The sequence below is a fragment of the Typopeltis vanoorti genome, chromosome 3 (genome assembly GCF_054136105.1).
Source record: "Typopeltis vanoorti isolate ZY-2024b chromosome 3, IOZ_Tvanoo_1.0, whole genome shotgun sequence".
In the NCBI taxonomy this organism is placed as follows: Eukaryota; Metazoa; Arthropoda; class Arachnida; order Uropygi; family Thelyphonidae; genus Typopeltis; species Typopeltis vanoorti.
This window is the reverse complement of record NC_143551.1, coordinates 155,335,377-155,357,880: the sequence shown is the minus strand read 5'-3', so window position 1 is coordinate 155,357,880 and position 22,504 is coordinate 155,335,377. Positions and strand designations below refer to the sequence as shown.

At 36.1% G+C, this 22,504-nt stretch overlaps 1 protein-coding gene across 3 annotated transcripts in view; it reads right to left on the bottom strand.

The window, feature by feature from the left end:
* The window catches only part of LOC150108681 (histone-lysine N-methyltransferase SMYD3-like), a 197,170-nt gene that overhangs the window by 101,852 nt on the left and 72,814 nt on the right, over positions 1-22,504 (bottom strand). For all 3 annotated transcript variants that reach the window (XR_016550678.1, XM_090416146.1, XM_090416147.1), the window contains exon 6: positions 9,011-9,078. Coding sequence is in view for 2 of the 3 variants with exons in the window: in XM_090416146.1 (XP_090272272.1) it covers positions 9,011-9,078 (68 nt within the window). In the remaining variant the exon portion in view is untranslated. The remainder of the gene's footprint in view (positions 1-9,010; positions 9,079-22,504) is intronic.

Here is a 22,504-nt window from a genome sequence, read left to right as displayed (position 1 = left end):
TTACATAAACTCGATACTAGTAAGGTGGTAAAAACTTGATATATCACTGCAGATTTTGAGGAAATGTTTCACTGAGTTAACAACTGCCTTGATGTACTTGTTTAAAATGAGTCTCACAATGGGCCACAAAAGAATGAAAAGAGAGGAAAACTGTTCCAATTGATAAGGAAAATTGTAAAGGCTATGAATTCTAGACCAATCTCTATGACTAGAGTTGTGGTTAAAGATTAGTGAGAACTAAGATCCAGAGTTAGGTTAACAATAGCAGCATTCTATTTAATGGATGCCATGGGTTTCCTAAAGGAAGATGATGTTTTAGCAATTTCCTTCCTTATCACAATGCAATGGACAAGGGAGATGTATATACAGTGACATATTTGAAGGAAATGGAATGGAAATAAGTTATTTGCAGATGCAAAGTTAGGGAGAACTATGAGGAGTAGAAATGTGACTTTACAAGAGGTCTTGAATAGATTACATGAGAGTGGGAACAGGGGGGTACTAGTTTCACATAGAAATTGTATAGTTTTAACATTCAGGAAACAAAGACGAGATGCAGAGTATATAACTGAGGGGAGGAAATATCCAGGAGGCATTGCAGATAAGAGATCTAGGGGTAAATACTGACATTTTGAAGTTAGTAGATTATGGTTCCATATGGATCACTGTGAACTTACATGCTTAGGCAATTTTCCAAGGACGAAGGGATACTGGAAAGGGTTCTGAGATAACTGACTAAAGTGATTTCTTATATGGGAATATTTAAAGAAGAAAACAAACTGGGACTTCTGACTTGATGTCCAATCCTCATCTTCTCATGGTGCACCCTGTTAGTACCTATCAACCTGGATGCTTAATGAATGAGGATGGTCTGACAATTTTGGTTGCAGCTTACAAAACTGTATTCTGTTGAAAGTTTTTCATGGTTATATTATAAATTAAAGATAACAAGAAATTATATAATTGGCTTAATCCATTATCCAAGTGTAAGCAAACAAAGTTTGTGCATGAAGTATCTTTCGGGACTGGGGCAACTCGTGGCAAATATAACTTCTCATCATTTGCCTTAGTATCCCATAATACAAAGCACATCTCCTTGCAGTCCTGCATAATGCTATGCATTAAGGGAAAGGGTCACTACCCAGACCAGTTTTGACTTTAGTGAGAGCCAGACACAGAGGTGAGATACCAAGGTTGAAGTAATGCAGAGTCATATTTTCTTATATGAGTTGCCAAAAGGTGTCACACCTTATTATTAAAATACTCTGGATTAGAGATAGATAGTTGTTGAAAGATTTCCCTTGGTTATATTATAAATTAAAGATATCAAGAAATTATATACTTGGTTTAATCCATTATACAAGTGTAAGCAAACAAAGTTTGCACCAGAAGTATCTTTCAGGACTGGGGCAACTCATGGCAAAGGTCGAAACTAGTCTGGGTAGCGATCCTTCCCTTAATGCATATTATTATACATGTCAACAAGGAGATGTGCTTTGCATTATTGGATACTAAGGCAAGTGATGAGAAGTTATACCACCTTTGCCATGAGTTGCCCCAGTTCTGAAAGATACTTCAGGTGCAAAGTTTGTTTGCTTACACTTGGATAATGGATTAGACCAAGTATATAATTTCTTGGTATCTTTAATTTATAATGAAGTATTTTAATAATAAGGTGTGACACCTTTTGGCAACTCATTAGGAAAATATGACTTCTCATTACTTCAACCTTGGTATCTCACCTCCGGGTCTGGCTCCCACTGATGAGACCCTAATAAAGGTCGAAACCAGTCTGGGTAGTAACCCTTCCCTTAATGCATACCATTATACATGTCTGCAAGGAGATGTGCTTTGCATTATGGGATACTAAGGCAAGTGATGAGATGTTATACCACCTTTGACATGAGTTGCCCCAGTCCAGAAAGATACTTTAGGCGCAAACTTTGTTTGCTTACATTTGGATAATGGATTAAACCAAGTATATAATTTCTTGGTATCTTTAATTTAAAACTGTATTCTCTATTGGCTTAAACCAAAAGCTACTGATGGTACAACAAGATAAAATGTCAGGGTGGATGGAGGCATCACCTGGTTAAATAAAACCTCTACTGTTTTCAGCAAGGAACCAGGAAGAACAGTGGAAAGCTAGATACTGAAATAAATCCCGACTCAATATCAGCAGAATTCAAGATAGGTACAATCAACATAACAATTACCATTGGAAAAGAGAGTAAACTGGCAGAAGAATTTAAAAAGTACCATATTTTGGAACATTACAACTCATGTTACCAAAAAAAAAGACAAAAAATAGCAAGTTTATTTATATAGCAAATACAAGATGTTACGTTCAGGCATTAATGATCAGAGAAAGGAAGAGTAAATATAGCATCCAAGACTAATATGAGAATAATCTTCTTGAATGGCAGGCAACATCAAGTAGTAGTAGTGACATCAGCAAATATCAAGAGAAGAAATCAGATAATGATACTTATTTGTGTCTATGGTTACAAAGAAAGTTATACTAAAGAAAAAGTAAAGGAATTTTTCAAGTCATTAGAGAAGGCAGTTAACATAAAGAAGAAGAAACAAATACCATATTAAAATGTGTTGGGAAAACTCGGAGAAAAGAGCAAAGCTAACAATAATTGTAATAATAATAATAATAGATCTGCTGGTTTTGATCATTTGTACACTGCCTGAACAGATATCATCTATTCATATCAACTCTGAAAGTGGTGTGTAAAAAAATTGAGAAGGTTGCAGAGTCAAGTAGGAATTCGTAGCATGGTAGTCATTACAATAACAGGTTTAGTGGAGGGTGATATACCTAAGGGTCTATCTCCTGCTCTTTATTCTTCACCTTTGAAATATTAATGACAATAACAGTACATACAGTATATAGCATCACTGGCTAAAATAAAAAACAAACCCAGCCAGTAGGAGAGATGTGTGTAGCAGAGTACAGTGCCCCCCCCCCCCCCCCCATGATGAGTGTTTGGACTCCTTGGAGGTTTCATATAATAATAACCTCTCTCAAAAAATTCCCCGAAATTTAAAAACACAAAAAACTTGCATAAAACTTCCACAGATTCACTTCACCCAACATTTCTGGCATAAACACCTATCTAAACGATGTGCAATAATCTGCAGACATCGAACCCTCCGTTTTTGACCAAACCCCCAAACCTCTGCTGAAACAATCACAGCAATTTTAACAGTCCAAATGACACTGTATGATACCTGCAATTTTGTGTGATCCAATAATCCTTTCCAGAGATTGCATAATCTTCCTAATCTGGAATCTCCTTATTTTGACTTTATGTGGTTTAAGATTTCCTTGCCTCATTATGCATTATTCATCTGCTGTCTCTACCATCCCCCCAGTTTTGACTCTATGACTTCTTATTCTTGAAACCTGATTTCTTGTAAACCAAATTTCTAACAGCCAAATCTCTTCCTAGATGACTTTAATGTCCACAACTTTAATTGGCTCTCTTTATCCATTTTCACTGACTAAGCGGGAAGAGAAGCAGATGTATTTGATGAAAGAAATTACCTAAAGCAAACCATTTATTTCCCAACCAGAATTGCTGACAATCCTCTCCATTTACCCAACACAGGATCTTTTCTTAATCACTTCTCTTCCAGACAAAGTGCTGAGGTGACTACTCTTCTTGGTAATGCAGATCACAATCTCATCCAAGTTTCATCTGTAGCAGAATGTAATCCCTTTAGCTATTCACCATCTTGTGTGTTTAACACAACAATACCAAATGAGAAGATCTCCATTCTTCTTTACTTGGTTAGACTACTGTTTTTGTTATCCTGATCTTTGTTGTGATCTTTTTATTCAAAAACCATCCATGTTGGAATGAAGGTCTTCATTTCCTACTCTGTTCAAAACTATGCCAGTTATTTTGAGAGTCTTGAGAAAAAAAACTCAGCTTCATTTACAGTCTGCTCTGAAGCCCACAACACTTGCAAAACCATCATTAATAGTGCTCAGTCTTACTCTGAAAGGGTTAAATGTAGAACCTCACCATCTGTGTCAATGGCAGGTGCGCCTCCTAGTCACTCGCAAAAGTTTCATATCTTCGTGATCGGATTACCAGGATCAGATTACCTATTGTCACCTCCATGCATATGACTGTCCTTGTTCTTTGGGTAATTTCATTCAAGTTTTCACTGACTGTATTGTTAAAGTGCCTCTGATAATGGTAACTTAAGTTAGCAAAACATCAGCTTGTAAATAATTAATTTTAGTTCAGTAAATTATTTATTTCCATTCCTCATTCTATGTAGTTTTTTATTCTGGATACTTCAACATGAATCATAGCAACAGCTAAAGAAATTTGAACATGGAAATAAATCTATACACTGTAATATACTCAGCTGGTATCCACCCAATTGCATGCTGTAGGACAATTCCAAAAAAGGTGACAAGCAGCTACCATTAATCTATTGCTCTTACCTCAGTATTGTCTAAATAAACTAATATAGGTGATCAACAGTCAACTTCTCTGACGCTGTCAACTAATCAGTGACCCGCTGATATGGATTTCACCAGTCAAGATCCATAGGAAACCTCACTTACATCACCCACCTCTAGGCACACACTATGAAAAGATTTGGAGAAACCTATGATGTTGCACTTTATATTTCCAAGACATGTAATAGTTTGGCATTGACAGCTTCTAAGCAAATTATCATCTTATGGGCTGTCTTTCTTCCTTTGTAATTGAACTGTCAGTTTCTCTCTCAGCTCATTCAATACATGTAATGGTGGAAAGTGTTCTATGTTCAGATTTTCCTACTAATGCTGGTATTTCACAGGACTCTATTATATCACTCACCCTCTTCTTTATATACATAAATGACCTAACTTCAAACCCTATCCACAATTTTGTTGATGATAGCAATTTCCATGGAAAGGGCCTTAAACACTGACTGCTCACCACTCTTTAGGGTAATGACAACCTAGTTATCACCAATGTTTCCAAAATACATTTCTGTCTTTTTTCTTTCCAAAAAAAAAACAGTTATTCTTCTCTTACCTTTGTTAATGCTCAAATTAGTAGTCAAGACCAAATCTCTCTTTTTTGACTGACTCTCTCCTAAGCTTTTCTTGGCATAATCACATCACTTCTCTTGCATCCTTTTCACTCAAGGCATTAATTTTTCATCTTGCTCTGTAAAAATCCCAAATTCACCCAATCTTGAAATATTATTCTCACATTTGAGATGTATCATAATTTTTGATGCTCTACTGAAACAAAAGCAACAGCTGCCCAATCTTTCTAAAGGTGATCTGCTACAGAACTAGCATTCAGTATGATCCCCCATTTCTGTTAATCCATAGAAATGGGAGCAACAGCTGTCCAACATCCTTTTACAGGATGACTGTAAAACATCTGTATCACTGATACTCTTAGTCATCTTTCATTCCATCTTCCTTAATTTTGTAGAACATCATTCCTCATGAAGTGTTCTCCAAAGGACTGAAATCTCCAGTTCTGTATGTGTGAGGATTACCAACAGATTACTTTGCTCTTGAATCTAGCTTACACGTGGCATTTATTTGCCTTAGGCCTTGCAGCCTCTCTTCAAAGGGAATAATATAATACATATACATACATTATATATATATATATATATTAGTTTTGAAAGGATGGCTGTATCTAGCCACTGAAATAAACTAATATACAAGTAATAGGAATTTTAATTAGTTATTAATTACACACACTGCTACAAAAAATAAAACTGACTAATTCGGCAACAATTTTAATCTGGTGATTTCTTCAGGGACTTTTTTAAAATGGGAGAAATGAAGAAAGTATATGATTTATTTATTTATTATTCAGGCCTCCATGGAGTCAAAAGACTCATCGTGGGAGGTCCCTCCTAGGAAACACAACATCTATCATACCACTCCTTAAACTCACTGATGTTAAAACATAAATAAATCATCAGAAGAGGAAACAATCTGACACAAATTAAATGCATGAGTCAGCTGCCTCTTTGTAGGGCCTGCAGGTAATTGTTGGAGGAGTTAAATTCTGATGTACTAAGAGATCTGAATAGAAATATTTTGGAAAGAAGTTTTTTGGAAGGAAGGGATGAAGCATGAAGGCAGTCAGGGCTGCACTTACACTTTTCCTGAAGTGGGTGGGGCCCCAAGGCGCTAGAGTGCTACAGAATCTCATCTGTTTGGGACCCTTAAATCGGCCCTGATTTTTTGCCCCCCCCCCCATCTAAGAGCCTCATGCACCTGTGCATAAGTACAGATCTGAGGGCAGTGTCCAGTAGGGGTGGACTTGTCCAAACTTCTAAAGAAACACCATTGTTTAGTCCCTTTGTGACTAAAACATCCAGAAAATGAAAAATTATTTGTTTTATCCAACTCTAATGTGAAGAATGTGAGGTTAACACAGCTGGAAGCTACTGCGGCAAGGGTCATCTGAATAGGACTTGGCTGTACAGACAGATGAACCATATGTAAGATGAGGGAGTTACTGAGGGTTGGTTGGTTGGTTGGTTGGATAATTGTTTTGGATTTATGGCCAAAGCAACTCAGGCTATGAGGCAAGTGTATTATGTCTGTTAATTGAGCTTAAAGTAGTGCTACCTTGCATGTTTTTTTATGGCCAGTTTGTTTGTTTTGTTTTGTAGGGTGAAAAACCCAATTTTATCCTGCTACCTCGATATGGGGGGGAACTTGTGGCACAACAATATTGGATCTAGTAAAAGCATTTGAGAATTTGTAATAGGAATTTAAATGAGAATCTGTATAAAGATGAGGTAGTAGTTTGCTTCCAACTGGAGAAAGTGATCATGAAGTTTTAACTTAGGAGGTGGCAAGTTGTGATGTGAATAAATAACAATGATATTGCGGTGCTATAAGGCAGCTTGAAGTAGTGCTTTGACAAGAGAAAATGCATGGTGCAGAATGGCTGAAGAAAGCAATATCTGACTGCAACCCTAGTGTTAGAATATATTATATGAGAGTTAAATGGATGAATAACACTTGGGCTACACAAAAAGAAAATGTTTTAAATGCAATAACAAGAGAAAAGCGATGACAGACCAAGGTACAGTATAAAAAAAATAGGCTCAGAGAGTGATAACCATGATCTCGAAAGCAAAATGAAACAATAAAAAGCAATCAGCTTTACAGGCAGAAAGAAATATGAGAGAATATTTTTCACTATATGGCAAGCAAAAGGAAAAATGATCATAATCAAGTTACAAAGGATAATTAGGGAGGACATTTCAGATGCAGAATTCTTGAAAGCTGATATGGAAAAACTGGTTCTATGGACAATAAGGATAATGAATGCTAGTTCAATATTACAAAGTGCAAGCTGGGCATTAACTGAGGACACTGCAGGCAGAATATTATATTAATGGTAATTTGCTACAAAAAATCAGGTCAACGAAACTATAGGGTAAAGTCACACAACCCAGAAACAATATGTATATGTTTTGAGATTAATTACAAGTATGTGAAAAATGAAACAGGAACCTCGTTATAACATACATTGAAAGTGGTCACCTTCTTCATGAATGCAAACTTGTGCTCTTTTTGCGAGGTTTGATGCGACCTTCTGAAGCACTTGCACACTGATGTTTTCAATTGCTGTTGAAATGTTAATTTTTAGTTCATCCAGTATGTGAGGATTATTCCGATAAACAACACCTTGAGATACCCCCCCCCAAAGGAAAAAACCTGGTTATCTTGGAGGCCGCAATTCTTTCGAGATGTTTTAAGAATTTTTCACCGAAAAATTCTTGCAACAAATGTATGGTACTATTCGACGTGTGGCACATGGCACTGTTTGCTGGAACCAACAATGGCATTCGCTGACATCAAGGAGTGCCATGAACTGTGTGATGATGTCTTGGTAGACAGAACTATTCACCGTTGTTTCAAAGAAAATGCGTCTCATTATACAAAACTGTGACATCACACACCAAACTCTTTTTTGGGAATGCAAAATATTTTCATGAAAAGCATGTGGATTTTCACATGACTAAAGCCCTATTGTTTTGACTATTCACATACCCAGTGGAGTGAAACCTGGCCTTATCACTGAAGAAAACTATATCAAGCATCTCAATACCATGTTCCTCAAGGAATGAGTATAACTATCTGCAGAAGATTATTTGTTTGTTTGCCTTTATCTCAGTCCCAATTCATGGACTTAGTGCACACAACATGGATGACGGTGTAACGATATTGCAGCTTTCTGAGCACTACCGTATGACACTGATGATTGCATGGCAAATTTCCTGAGGCTTTTTGTTGGGATGCTGCAATGCTCTCTTTACCTCATCCATTTTATAGTCAGTCAAAATGGAAGGTCTTCCAGAGCAATTCCTATCTACAACAGATCCAGTTTCCTGAAAATGCTGCACTAATCTCATTATTGTCGACTTCTGAGGAAGTGCTGTACCTGGATATTTCTAGTGAAATTCTTTGCAACACATGCATAAGAATGATTAGTGAAATAACTTTCCAAAATGAAAACTTGTTGCGGCTAGGAAAAAGACATTTCACTTCCAAAATGAACAAAGCTACATTGAGAACAACCTGTACATGTCACAGTGAACTCGGCGTCTCCAATAATTGATAATAATATGATGGTGACATCTAGTGGTGTAAGAAGTGATTATAATGATTTGTAAACAATTGGTACAAATTCAAACTTTTGGTTGCTTGACTTTACAATCACCCTGTAGAAAGGCAGAGGTGAGGTGAGGATAGATCGAATTTTAAGTTCAAGAGCATCTTGCTAAGGTAGTTAAAGTCACATTAGTGCAATGTTGAAGAGACATTAACTTTATAAGCTCATCCAGAACAAACTTTTACAAACATCAATGCCTTACATGGGATTCACAAAGCCTTTGCATAAATGAGCAGTGATTAAGGCAAGCAAAGTGCATCTTGCATATTAAATAAAAATACTACTTACTTAAATGTTAATCAAGAAGTGAAAGAAAATGATCTCACCCCAAATAAAGACCTGTTCCTATAGTGTTCAATTCTTCATCCCAAATTCCAAAAGTATTGATGACCATCTAATTAAACAAAAACAAACATATTAATATTCAAAATTGATGCTTAGCAAACAGCCTAGTAAAGAAAATCTTAATTCCATTGATTTTTTTTTTTTTCATTTAAAATAATACACTTTGTTTGAATATCAATTAAAATTAATTCCTGAAACTGTTCTGATACTACATGAGGTCTACTAACAAGGGGAAGAAAAAAACAGAAAGAAATTGTGTGACAGTTGTGTATACGATTTCACCATGGTTAAGCAGATTGCATTACAGCTGAAGCAACTATATCTGTTCACACTGAGTGTTCTCTAGCCCTTTGATTGTTTTGGAAACAAACAAACAAACTATTAATTCCATATTAGACCAGTTAACTCATCTTCAGTTGAAAACTGTTTATAAACGTTCCTCATCTCATAGACTTCCAACTGGCTTTAACTTTTAATAAAAATTATAAAAATTTAATATCGAGTAGTAATAGTAGCAGATAAGTTTAAGTCAAACAATAAACATTAAATTTACAGATGTACTTGTGGTTTAAAATATACTGGTTGAACATGTTCATACTGGGCTATGTTTTGCATTGGTAATGAATCTAGCATGTTGCTCACTTGACCTTGTAACATGTCCCTTTTGATTCAGGTGGATGAGTACATTTTTATGCATTATATGTGACATGCCAATTTCAAGTTTGTTGGTAGAATTTTCATGTAAAACAAATTTTACTCTTTCGAGACACTTGTAACATTATAATTAGGAATTATAGACACGTTAACACAAGAATATTTTAATATTTGCCAAATATTTCAGTCTGAAACTAACAGACTATCTTCAGTGGCTACATAGGATCATTCAAAAGTAGAACGAGCCACATGATGTTACATTGCTAAGCATTAAAGAGAGGAAAAAATTTCATCAGAGTGATGACTAAATTATAGGTATTAATTCACAATTTCATATAATAATCTTAATTTATAAATAACATTAGACTAATGTAGGAATTAAAGTCTCAATTAAAAATAAATAAATAAATAAAAAATATTAAAAAAATAATAATGTGTTATCCGGATTAAACTTTCCCATATTTTTGATAAGGATATACAGTCATTTCGATTCAAGTTAGGGCATTGAAGTAAGGCCTCAGCACTCTCTGAATAGGCGTTCAAATTTATAGCGACATCTGTGTAGAAGGTGAGTCTTGGACCAGAGGATGTTGTGGCTAGTCTCTATCCCGTGCTGAGCCAATCCAGACTTATCGGATTTGTTGTGCAGAATGTATGACTGATGTTGTTGAATTCTTTTTCCTATAGAGCGTCCTTTGTCCAAAGTAGGACAGATTGCAGTTACAAGGAACTTGATACACACCAGGTAGAGACATAGTTGAGCATTTATTTTTAGAAGAGGGGGAAATAGGTGGATTTTTTTAATAGGTATATAAGTGGCTGCTAAATCATATTTCATCAGAATTCTTGAAACTGGTTCTGAAATCCCAGAAATATATGGAATTGGAATTCGACGTATTGATTCTTTGTCTCATTGTATTGATTTCAGTCTCACGTACTAAAGTAAGTCACTGATACTTCACCAGGTTTGGAAAAATGGATTCTGTACAATTCTTCACAATTCTCATTTCCTAGTTTGTGAATTCCTCATAGGAATTCATGAACTAGGAAAGCCTTGCTAGTCTTTAAGCATGCCAAGCTTTTCTTGGATTCCTCAAAAAGAAACTCTAAAAGCTAGTTTTTTCTTACTTGGAGTTAAAGAATAGAAGAAAGATATGTGAGATAATTGAAAATTCTTAAAAAAAAAAAAAGAAATAGGTTTTTAGGGTATTTTACTGTATCCCTACTAAGCAGTATATTTAGTTATAAAACATATAGACATAAAAATTAATTGTTGTATAGTTCGCCCACCGATTTGAGGTCCCTCGACACTTCTGCGCATCTCAGAAAAAGAAGTATCGATTCCGATAATAGGGTAATCAGTCCGTATAGTGGGATGAGTTGTTTATTATTACCGGTCGGAAAATTAACTTCTCTTTTATGATTATTGTAGTTAACTATGTTGCTTGTATAACAGTTGGAAAATTTTACCTATAAAGCACGTGATTTCGCGTGTTGGCGACCAATTCGGATGTCCTTCATTTTTTTCTCCCCTTCAGCATGAATCGACTATTCTTGGAAAGACGCGAAGCAGGGACCTGGAAACGGTGGGCGAACTATACTCATGTTTCACACAAAAAAACTGCATCTGGTAGTCTCCAACCAAATATTAAACATAAATTTTATATTTATATTAAAAAGCTCAATCAATACACATGTACCTGATGCCATGACCAAACATATTATATCATCATACTTCATAATTTGACAGATAAGGCTCTCCATGTAGTCATAAATAAGCTAATGATATATACGAAAACTATTAATTACTATTATTTAGTTATTTTTTACAAAACAAATTGCTTGCTATTTTTTCCCCCCAAAATGAAGTCCATCATGAATTCACAACAATGTAACTACAGTTTACAGGATGATGCAATTCATTTCCTTCCAGTAATCTATTAGTAATTTATTACACTACCTTTTGTTGACTGTAACAAATCTACAAATCTCAGACATGCCAATCATCTGCAAAGGGTTCATATATGATTAATGCAGGTTGAAATATAATCACATACACCTTTAGAAATTTTTAAAAAAATGCAAAGAATTATAGAATTTCTTTTAATTATCTGTGAATTATAAAACCAGAAACCAAAAAGTCTTTCCTTTCTAACATGAATTTGGTTTCTCTAGAAAGCATGTGTAATGATTTATTGCATACCTGAGATTTGGCAAACTGGAAGTACTGATCTGTCACATCCTGTCCCCATGGACGAGCACCAAATGATATAAATACAATAAGTATGGTGTCCAGTGTGAACTTGTGAAAGAATTCAGTCCAGCGCATATTATCAAATCACAGGCATTTATAATGATCCAACTTTTTATAAGAACAGCATCAATACTGTTCTTAGAAAGATTAAAGAGCAAAAATATTAGATAGAAAAGGTGCAAAGCAGAAATATTATCATCATCATCAGACAGTCATGTGGTCATAAAACTCATTGTGGGAGGTCTCAATGTCACATCACATACACACATAGCTCATTATACTGCACCTTAACATATTCAGTCTTGAACACTTACCACTCTCTCTCTCTCTCAGGATATTCATTCCAATCATTTCAATCTTCAGGAGGATAAGAGATTTCAGGGATGATGGTGGTTATCTACCATCCATACCCTAGATCCTTTATCTCCTTTGCCTCCTCTGAGATATCCCAACCAACTGAATACTCTGCATTCCATCTTTCATTCCCAATTTTACTCTTTGTAATAAGGAATTGGTACTCCGACTTGCTTAGCCATTCATATAATCTATTTGCAAGAGGACTTGCAAATAGATTATGTGATAGATTATGCAAGTCATAATATCTGCTCTACTCCTCACAGTTCTTCCCAACTTTGCAAAAAACTGCAGCATGACCACACTCAGTTCTTTCTTAATAGTCATTAACATACTAGTTAAACAGAATCAGTATCAATTTCCTAATATACATTTTCAAGGGGGGGTGTTACAGGTACTATAATGACAGCACTATGATTAATTTATAAGTACAAGAAAGTTGTCCTGCCAATAATGTTCCTCCAAATTAGTCTAAAACTTGTATTTTCAGATCTTATAAATCTGCATTCTAGGATACTTCTAACTGCATCAATCCACCTATATCTTAGACTTCATCTGGGTCTTTTCCCTTCCATCTTGCTAATCTTACACTCCCTTTCTGTTTAAGTGACCATACCACTTCAGATTAGCTCTGCTCACACATTCTTGAATGCTAACAATGTCAAGTTCTTTCATAATATCTTAGTTTTTAATGATTCTGTCATCAACATTATCTGTATGCTTCTCCCGATTTCTCTTAGTGCTGTTATATCTGTAATCTCCAAGATGATATTTGTCTCATTCAACCCAACTCTACATATCCATAAGTTCAACTGGTTTGAATACTCTTTTGCATACTTCTAGTTTAGTGTTTTTTGTTATTTTCTTTGCATTTCCATATTTAATTTTCCAGGTGTATGTATTTTGAATGCACACCTGGGCTATTAACGAAAATGTGATGCAATGTTTATGCATCAAAAAGTGGTGTTTTCATGAAGCATTAGTGTAATGTGTTTACTTTTAGGAATCACACAAAGTGTGGAAACAATTAGGGGAGTCTTTAACAGGAATAAATGCAAAAATATAATAACAATGATATTGCTCATCCACACCTAGTACACACGGAATAAATGCCCCTGACATATAGCTAGATACATTCACCAGAAGTCCCCCCCCCCTTCCCAACAATATGGGATTATAAATATCCTTTATAACAGGGCAAAATTAATCAATTCAGACAGTGCCCTTAACACTTTCTTAGCCAATGGCTACAACCCTCAAAAAAATATTAAAACTATGTAATTGCAAACCCCCCCACCCCAATTCAAAGCAGAGATTACTCAAAATCTATTACCATTTATATCTGGGGCACATCTGAAAAATTAACAAAAATCCTAAGAAAATATGACCTTACAACCTCTTATAGACCACATTAGAAATTGACATCTCTTATCTGCCTCCACCAAAGACCAGCCACATCCCCTAGACCTACCAGGAGTATACTAGGTCCCTTGAAGTTGCAAACTGTCCTACTATAGTCAAACAGGCAGGATAGCCAATATCAGAATATCAGAACACAAAGACTACATCCGGTTCTACCACTTCAGCCACTCAGGACTTGCTGACCATGCTTTGGACACCCACCAAAGGATACACAATAAGAAGGCTACTACACTGCAGCAAATACAAGTATGAAAGATTCTTCCTGGAATCTGCCTCATCTCTGAAAAACTTTCCAAACCTCAACAAATTTGGATGCATGAGACTATCCCAAATTTGGGAAGCATATATTTTAAGATCATCAGTCCAACGGCCAAGACAATTTAGCCCACCAGGAAGCACTGTTTAGGACTCTAGACCCGACTTCTGCTCCCTTTATTCAGCCTCATTTACATAGTGTTAGTGCCTGCATGCACATATCATTGTCTTTTTTGTGATCCCTGAAGATGATACAATGTAACATTGCCAAAATATAAGAAACTTGGTTCTCTACAAAATTACAAGAAACTTGGCATCATTTCCACTTTGGGTAAACATGCTCGCTCCCTACTCAGTGATGAAGGAGAGATCACCAAAGAACTACAGTTTCTTCTTACAACTTTTCAGAAAAAACAGCTATTCTCAAAAGACAGTTCGTAACACACACATTTATATTTCTCTTTAACTGGATCTAGACACTGACAATGATATTGAAACACTGAAAATATTAAAGTGAATCCATCTCATATTTATTTATGTCCACAACTTATGCATTAATTTTTCAACATTTTCATATATATTATTTGAAAATCAAATGGTAAACAACAGTCTGATTTTATTTACATGCTTGAAAATTTATAATCCTAAATTTCAAATGGACATTTAGTAAAGAACCTGTTCAAATAAAAAGAGGAAAATTAAATTTTTGAAAGATTTTTTCTGAATGAACATTTTTATTAAAGAAATAGAAGAGTTCAGCACTATGATAGTATACTTACATGATAGCACCACTAAAGCACATCTAACATTTCATTCTTTTGAAAGATCTGTGGTCTTCCTCTGGATCCTTTTTCTGACATCAAACGAATTGCAAAAGAGGATCTGTAGCACAATTGGAAGAATGCCGACACATTGCACTCTTTGAATGGAAAAGAAATGAGTTTGATTCTCATTGTGACAAGAGGAATCTTTATAAGGGCTTTTTCAATTGAAGGTGAATTGGCTGATCTCATACAGAGGTAGCAGGGTTTTTATTTTGGCTCTGGAAACTCAGGTTTTCATCACACATACAGGCAAATCAGCAATGAGAACATACACAATTTACAGACAATACATACTAGTGGTGGTGGGTAATAGACGGTGCTGTGCATTGATGAATAGTAGTAGCAGTAGTAGTAGTGGGAGGATTAAGTAAGGGTGAGCTGTAGTGGAGTAGTGTACTCTCCCAGGATGAGTCCTTGGAGGTTTCATGTAATAATAATAATGATAAATGCACGTAAACACAATTAAGATATTTAATTAACCAAATATTTCGGTCTGGAAATAGCAGACCATCCTCAGTGGTATTACAAGAACAGTTTTAAAAAATACAAGCTAGAATATTAACAATAGATCATTTAAAATAGAACACGCCACGTGATGTTATATCACTAAGTATGAAACGGAATATTTTGAAGTAGAGACATGATTGAAAAAAAAAAAAAATTAATGAGTAATCTTGATTAGACTTTCCCAGATTCTTGATATAGATATACAATCATTACGATTTAGGTTGAGACGATGGAGCAAGGCCTCCACGCTTTCCTTGCTCCATCGTCTCAACCTAAATCGTAATGATTGTATATCTATATCAAGAATCTGGGAACGTCTAATCAAGATTACTCATTAATTTTTTTTTTTTTTCAATCATGTCTCTACTTCAAAATATTCCGTTTCATACTTAGTGATATAACATCACGTGGCGTGTTCTATTTTAAATGATCTATTGTTAATATTCTAACTTGTATTTTTTAAAACTGTTCTTGTAATACCACTGAGGATGGTCTGCCATTTCCAGACCGAAATATTTGGTTAATTAAATCTTTCTTGTGTTTACGTGCATTTATCATTCAGTCTTATGTCACAAGTATCCTTAAAACAGCAAATAATAATAATTTTGTAGAGAGCATGATACAAGACAATAAATGTAAATATCAGTAATAATACTGAAAGTGTGGTGGTGGAAGTTTAGATGAAGGTAAAAGACCTGAATAAAGAAAACTGTGCACTTGCATGCAATCCTTCGTAGGACAAAGAGTGAGATAAAAAGACTGCAGAAACAAGAGATCAGCCAAACTGAAAACAGAAAAAAAAAAAAAAGAAGAAGTCTAAAGCCAAAAAGAAAATTGTAAGAATAATTGAGAGAAAGTGTAAGTAAATAATTATTTAAGCGATTCTATGATAAACAGAGGTTCATCATGGAAAATCTACAAAATCTTGTTTCCCTAATGAGAAAATTAATAATATTAGTAATGCTGTCAGAATGCAGAAAGGGTTGATTGTTTTGGCTGGAACCAATGACCTGAGAGGTAATGTATGATGGAGGATATGAAAGAGTTATTGGAAGAAGCGAAAAAAGGAGAGTGAGACGATGAAGTTTATGTCTGTTATCATGCTATAATAGAGGTGAACTGAGAAGGAGGGTGATGATAGCTAATGAATCAATATGCAGCTTGTACAGAAGGAATGATGTACAGTTTGTGGACATATGGCCTAAATTTGATGAACAGAAAGATTTGTACAATGCTGATGGACTGCATTTAAATGGATTTGGAGTTAGGTGTCTGGAGAGAGCTTTATTCATGGAAGTTTTTTTTTTTTTCCTCTTGGCTATGCTACCAATTATATATTTGGTTTAATCCTTTATCCAAGTGTAAGCAAACAAAGTTTGCATCTGAAGTATTTTCAGGACTGGGGCAACTCATGGCAAAGGTGGTATAAGTTCTCATCACTTGCCTTAGTATCCCATAATGCAAAGCATATCTCCTTGCGGACATGTATAATGCTATGCATTAAGGGAAAGGTCACTACTCAGACCAATTTTGACCTTTATTGAGGTCTCATCAGTGGGAGCCAGACCCAGAGGTGGCGATACTAAGTTGAAAGTAATGGAGAAGTCATATTTCCATATGTCAGTTGCCAAAAGGTGTCATATCTTATTATTAAAATTAAAAAATGAAAAAACTTCCATCAACTCATCTCTAATCCAGAGAATTTTAGTGACCAAATATTATTATTATTATTCCTGATACCTCCAAGGAGTCTGAAAACTCATCGCGGGAGGACACCTACACCTGTCTCAATCACTACACCAAACCTCTACTACAAATCATCTCCATCAACGCTATCTATCTGTAAATTGCGTGTGTTCTGAAGGGCCGATTTGTCTGAATGTGGGATGAAAAACCCGAGTTTCTGGGAGAAAAAACCCTGCTACCTCCATATGAGATCGGCTAACTCACCTTCGATTGAAATCGTCCAGATAAAGATTCCTTCCGTCGTGACGAGAATCGAGCTTAGGCCTATTATATGCCGTATTTGCCGGCGTATAAGATGCACCCCTTTCTTGTACACATTTTTTAGGAAAAAACTTTATCACTGAATATTATAATGAATTTACAGTATTTCAAATATAAAGTATTAAGTAGGTGCTACTTTCAACAAATACCTAATCTAACTAGGAAAGAGTACCCACCTTTTAATCATCAAAACTCAGAAATTCATCTCTAGAGCTAAATGAAGAGACACTTGAAACCTCTTCTAAATCAGAATCTGAGTCCTCATACAACAAATTGTCCTCTGTACCATCCAGTGCATTACTAATTCCACACTTCTTAAATGATTTAACCATTGTCTCAGTTTTCACAGCATCCCATAAAGCTTTGACCCACTCACATACTTACGAAATGCTAGGCCTCTTCCTTCTTCCTGATGGCGTAACCTCAAAATCTGAAGACTGCATTCAGCTGTTCCACTTCTCCTCCATAAATCCCTTAAATGGTTTATTAATACAGACATCTAAAGGTTGAAGCTGAGTAGTTAGACCTCCTGGAATTACAGCTAACTGAGTTTTTAATTCCTTGAGTTTATTTGTAACATCGTCTGTTCTGTGAGAACGAAACTGATCCCATACTAGCATGGCAGGATTCTTCAACAGTCCATCAGGGTGCGTAGACCAAATTTTATCTATCCATAACTTCATTCCTCCTCCATCCATCCAGCCTTTTGTGTGAACATGTACAAACACTCCTTTAAGCAGTTTTTCTTTGGGTAGTGTCTTCCTTTTAAAAATCAATAATGGTGGCAATTTTGTCCCATCAGCACAGCAGGATAAAACAATCATGTAGTGAGTTTTTTCGTGCCTCAAAGTTTTAAAAGTAACACTTTTAGTGTCTTTGGAATCTACAGTTTTGTTTGAGGGCACATCAAAAGTCAGCAGAACCTCATTCCATGTTTCCTATTTGCGCAAGTTCAAAATTTTCTCGTTTCCTTGCGTTAATGACGAATCAATGAAATTCAATCATTTTTTCTTCATATTTATCTGGCATCTTTTGTGATATTTTTGTTTTAGTCTGCATACATAGCTGGTTTCTCTTCACGAATCTTGAAAACCATGATGTTGATCCAGTAAAGTTGGTGATCCCTCTGTTAGTGGCTATCGCTTTCACTTTCAGCCATAATTTGCCAAGAAATTTAGAGAAAATTTAACGGCAGAAATTTATCATCGTGCACAACTGCGACAACAATTGGAAAGTTTAAACAGTAAAGTTGGTGATCCCTCTGTTAGTGGCTATCGCTTTCACTTTCAGCCATAATTTGCCAAGAAATTTAGAGAAAATTTAACGGCAGAAATTTATCATCGTGCACAACTGCGACAACAATTGGAAAGTTTAAACAGTAAAGTTGGTGATCCCTCTGTTAGTGGCTATCGCTTTCACTTTCAGCCATAATTTGCCAAGAAATTTAGAGAAAATTTAACGGCAGAAATTTATCATTGCGCACAACTGCGACAACAATTAGAAAGTTTAAACAAACAGGACACAGCTGTGTCCTGTTTGTTTAAATCGATGACAGTGCATGCGCATCCACTGAACTCTACGTCAGTGTTTCTCAAATTGTGGTATGCATACCCCCGTGAAGACCTTTCACGTACCCCCGGGGGTACGTGAAAGGTCTTCACGGGGGTATGCATACCACATACATTGAGTATGCATACCATATTCAATGTATCCGTGAAGTTCGAGATCGTAAAACGTTCCTATTGTATCACTGAATAAGGTACAGAGACATCTGCAGGCTGTGCAATATGTTTCTCAACAAACAGTGCAATTAGAGACAACTGGCACTAACTAATGAATTACATGTCCCCCTCCCACAGAAAATGCTGTATGACTCAAGCAAAACCATATGTTGCCCGGTGCAACATATGGTTTTGTTTGAGTGAATGTGTTAAAATGAAGAAATATATAGTGAATGTGTTTCAGATATTATATAAGGAATTCGGTTCAAGAGAATTAACATTTCAACTCAACTGTCGGCTTGTCTTTGTCATTTAGTAGCACAATCCTTTGTTAATACCGCACCAATCATATGAATGCGGATGTCTGAAGTTTGAGAAACACTGCTCCACATAACTGGAATGCTCTCACACACACCGCAAGGAAGCAATAAAGAAATCGCGTAACTCGGAACAGAGAAAATTTCCAAAAATGAAAATAAAAAACTGAGTATCAGCGTATAAGACGCACCCTGTTTTTCAGACCTATTTTCAAAGAAAAAAAAGTGTCTTATACGCTGGCAATAATAATAACATGATGGTGACATCTAGTGGTGTAAGAAGTGATTATAATGATTTGGAAACAATTGGTACAAATTCAAACTTTTGGTTGCTTGACTTTACAATCACCCTGTAGAAAGGCAGAGGTGAGGTGAGGATAGATCGAATTTTAAGTTCAAGAGCATCTTGCTAAGGTAGTTAAAGTCACATTAGTGCAATGTTGAAGAGACATTAACTTTATAAGCTCATCCAGAACAAACTTTTACAAACATCAATGCCTTACATGGGATTCACAAAGCCTTTGCATAAATAAGCAGTGATTAAGGCAAGCAAAGTGCATCTTGCATATTAAATAAAAATACTACTTACTTCCATCAACTTCCATCAACTTATCTCTAATCCAGAGAAGTTTAATAATAAGGTGTGACATCTTTTGGTAACTGGCATATAGAAATATGACTTCTCCATTACTTCCACTTTAGTATCACCACCTCTGGGTCTGCCTCCCACTGATGAGACCCGAATAAATGTCGAATAAAGGTCGAAACCGGTCTGGGTAGTGATCCTTCCCTTAGTATCCCATGTGCTTTGCATTATGGGATACTAAGGCAAGTGATGAGAACTTATACCACCTTTGCCACGAGTTGCCCCAGTCCTGAAAATACTTCAGGCACAAACTTTGTTTGCTTACATTTGGATAAAGGATTAAACCAAATATATAATAAGAGCTTTGTTCACTAAGAATGTGGAAGCAAAAAGTCAGGAAAACTAAAGCAATTAGAACAGATACACATGAGTTTGTGTGTGAAGGCACCCATGAAGTGAATGCATGTGTGAATGAACAAAAAAATACAGAATCTAGTCTCTCAGGCAGCAATATTGAATGGATAGTCAATTCAGGATGTAAAGGTGGTTGGGGGCTAAGGGAATGCTACAGTTTCCATATATTAATGCTAGAAGCATCAAGAATAAGAGGGAAGAGTTTTAGGCATTGGTTAGGGCAACCTCATCAAAAGTTATAGCCATTAGTGAGAATTGGCTAACAACAGATTGTTACAGGGATAGAATGTGATGGATGTAGAATTTTCATGGAGGACAGAGTAGGGGATGGGGAAACTGCTGGTGATAGCAGATAAACCGCACTCAACAAGAGGAGTCAGTCAGGTACATAGCAGTTTTTTTTGAGTCAATCGGTGTGAGATCGAGGCCAACAGGGCAAGAAAATCAGTTGCTGCTGTAGGCCAGGAGATGCCAGAAATGACGTGGAAGACGGACATCAGCAGATTAGTACAATGAGTGCAAGTCGAGTAATTATTATGAGGGGACTTCAACTTTGAAGATATAGATTGGAAAGGGGATAAGATCACATGGCAGGAATGAAACAGAATTTATACACTTACTGAGAGATAACTGCTTGAAACAGAATGTGATGGTGTGGACTCAGGGGAATGGGGCGGTTGAATCTTGTTATAGGTTCAGAAGACCTGCCCATAACTAAGGTGGCTACATTGCCCTCAATTGAGAAAGTGATCATGTGATCTTGACTTGAGAGGTAGCAAAATATGTGGAAATTCCAAAGAGGATATGTGGAAAATTATAAGGTAGGTGATTATGATACACTTAGGAGGCAGCTTGAAGCAGTAAAATTGCATAAAGTTCTGCAAGGGAAGGATGTTCACAATGGAAGGTAGTCAATGGATATCTGGAGGAAGAAATATCACACTGTATACCCAAGGTCTGGAAAGTAAACTGGGAAGCAGTTAGACGAATGAGTAGTATCATTAGGAGAAAGGTGACCAGCAAACTCATGAACAGTAGAAGGACTGTTCATGTCCTTCATGGAAGAGAGAGGGAGGGGAAAGGAACATGGGGGTGAGTTTTGACGTGGGGAACCTGGGTTACTATTAATAATATATATATATATATATTATGTTGTTTAGGGCCGCATTTTTTGTGGAGGGAGAGGGGGGGGGTGAAACGAAGGGAAGAATATCCTTATGTGGAAACTGGGACAATATCATATATCAGAATATCACATAAGGATATTCTTTCCCTTCGTTCCCCCCCCCCACAAAAAATGCAGCCCTAAACAAAATAATATATATATATATATATATATATATATATATATATATTATTAATAGTAACCCTGGTTTCCAATCTTATTTCCTGCGTCAAAAGGCACCCCATGTCCCCCCCCCGTATATAAACAACCTTCAGCAAGATTTTGGAATTGGAAGGCATCATATAGAACCAAAAACAAGGTATATATAAAATTTTTTCCACTTCTTTTATTCTGCTATATTGCCTTCTATACTCACCCATAATGTCCTAAAAAAAATATATACAGGGTGTTCGGGATAAATTTGACATATTTATAATTAATTATATTTTTCCGTAAGTTACATGTATTAACACACACTTCTCTTCATTTAAAAGTTTGGACCCTTCTTCATTCATATACAAGATGTCAGAAAGGATGGATAGCTGGAACCCACCTGAATCATGGAAGAGAATAACTTGTATCATGATGATTCGTGCCCGCCATCAAAATAAGGATATTACGACTGCTGCCCAATGCTCCCTGAATACAGTAAAAACAATCAGGCATGAACTAGAGACTTGCAATGGTGACTACGAGGATGTAGCAAGAAGAAAGATCCCTAGCAGACGATCTGATTGCGTTCGTACAGCAGAATTCCTCGCAAATCTGCAGGAACAGGTGTTGAAGAACCCTGGCATTGGAATTCGGGCTTTGTTCGTGGAGTTGCTAACTGTAGTCAAGCCCTGGATAACAAGGGTAGCCAATGGTAGGCCGTATGTATGGCAGCAGGATTCGGCCCCTTGCCACACCTCTGGGAAAAGTCAAAAATGGTTGTCTGAAAATTTCTACGACTTCACCAGTCCAAATGTTTGGCCTCCAAACTCCCCAGACCTTAA